The sequence below is a fragment of the Phalaenopsis equestris genome, unplaced genomic scaffold (genome assembly GCF_001263595.1).
Source record: "Phalaenopsis equestris unplaced genomic scaffold, ASM126359v1 Scaffold235404, whole genome shotgun sequence".
In the NCBI taxonomy this organism is placed as follows: Eukaryota; Viridiplantae; Streptophyta; class Magnoliopsida; order Asparagales; family Orchidaceae; genus Phalaenopsis; species Phalaenopsis equestris.
In genome coordinates, this window is record NW_018253277.1 from 2,424 (window position 1) to 4,324 (window position 1,901).

General features: G+C 34.6%; 1 protein-coding gene across 1 annotated transcript; it reads right to left on the minus strand.

The window, feature by feature from the left end:
• Positions 1-986: 986 nt before the first annotated feature.
• Positions 987-1,430, minus strand: LOC110039120 (uncharacterized mitochondrial protein AtMg00810-like). Its single transcript, XM_020744080.1, has one exon. The coding sequence runs from the start codon at positions 1,428-1,430 to the stop codon at positions 987-989; it is 444 nt and encodes a 147-aa protein (XP_020599739.1).
• Between the last annotated feature and the right edge of the window lie 471 nt (positions 1,431-1,901).

A 1,901-nucleotide genomic window follows, 5' to 3' on the forward strand; every position in this document is an offset into this window, starting at 1 on the left:
ATTCTTTCATTTTTAACTTCAAATCCTTTACTATTTTATTTTAGGTTATTTATTCAACATCAGATTGCATATCATCAACAATCAAAGGATTAATTATATTATCAAAATTCTTCTGTTTTTATAACTTGAAGTTTTGTCTTTTAATTTTTAAAAACATAACATAAGCTAACTTATTCTTTCATTCTGTAGCCACTCAATTTTTTTTCTTTGTATGCACTAGTTAAACCTTCTTTAATTACGTTCCCTTGCGAAAGTTGAATAAGCAAGAGTGAGAACCTTTATTAAAAATATTTGAAGTTCAGATATGTCATCTCAAATTTATAATCACAAATATTCTAGAATAGAATGAAAGGACAATTGTTAATATATATGAAAATTTGAAGCTCAAATTTAATTTTTAGCTATAAAATTATAAGTGAATGTGAATTTATTAGGAGAAGTTAGCTTGCAGCATTATTGGGTTGCTTAAAATCTAATTATTTCAGTCTTTAAATGAAATTTCAAGTTGATCATTTGCCTTAAAATTGTCAACACAAGGACAAGTCTATCCATGCAATCATAGAAACTAGCCTTAACATTCATATATATATGGAACTTCTTTTCAAAATAAAATTGGGGGATTGTGTAACATACATTAGCATGTGGTTGTTAATATAACTAACAATTCTACTTTTCTTCAATAATGTCTTATATAATAGAAATTATTGCTAAAAAGAAAACCACCTTCATTTCACTGATGACGGGCTTAAATAGAACCTCACAAGGTACAAAACATTTACAAATAAAACTCTAGACTTCATCTATTTACAAATAGGTTCCTATATCAGATACAAATCTCAACACTCCCTCTCAAGATGGGCAAAAGATATTCACTAAGCCCATCTTGTCACATAACCAAGAAAAGTCTAATGAGCTAAGTCCTTTGATGAGGCAGTCAACCACTTACTCTCCAGTGGCTACATGACATAGCTCAAGTAGTTCGTTATTCAGCTTTTCCTTGATGAAGAACCTATCAATTTCCACATGCTTGGTTCTATCATGTTGCACCGGGTTGTTAGCAATGCTGATTTGTTGCCACACCACAAAATCATTTGAGTTCCCCGATCCACTTTGAGTTCAACCAACAAGACTTTTAACCACATCATCCCAGCAACTCCTAATGTCATGGCCCTGCCTTCTGTCATTGCTGTTGATCTTGCTACAACTATCTGTTTCTTGCTCTTCCATGAGATCAAGTTGCCACCAACAAACATGCAGTATCTTAATGTGGATCGCATGTCATCAACACAACTTCCCGAGTTAGAATCACAAAAGCTCTTAATATCTACATGCCCATTTTTCTTGAATATCATCAATTTCCCCAGTGCACTCTTCAGGTACCTCAGAAGTTGATACATTGCATCCATATAACCCTTACTTGGATCATGCATGTAGCGGCTCACCACACTTATTGCAAAAAAATATTAGGTCTAGTGCGACACTGATAGATCAGACAACCCACCGGCCTCTGGTGTCTCTCACGATCAATTGATTCACCTGCCTCTATACTGAACTTGACTTTTTGATTATTTAGAGAGACTACAGGTTAGCACCCCTGCATATTTGTCTCCGTGAGAAGATCTAGTGCATACTTTCTCTGGGATAGGACTATCCCTTCAGGTCATGGGTCACTTCAATCCCAAGAAAGTATATGAGATGTCCCAGATCTTTTACCTCAAATTGCTTCCTTAATCTTCCCTTCAGTTGAGCAATATCTGTCTCACCATCACTATTGATAAGTATGTCATCCACATACATAAAAATTGTGGTAGTCTGATATTCATGGTGCAGAAAGAGCACCGTGTGATCTGTATTGATCTGTCGATATCTCATGTCAATCATCACTATTCTAAACTTGTCAA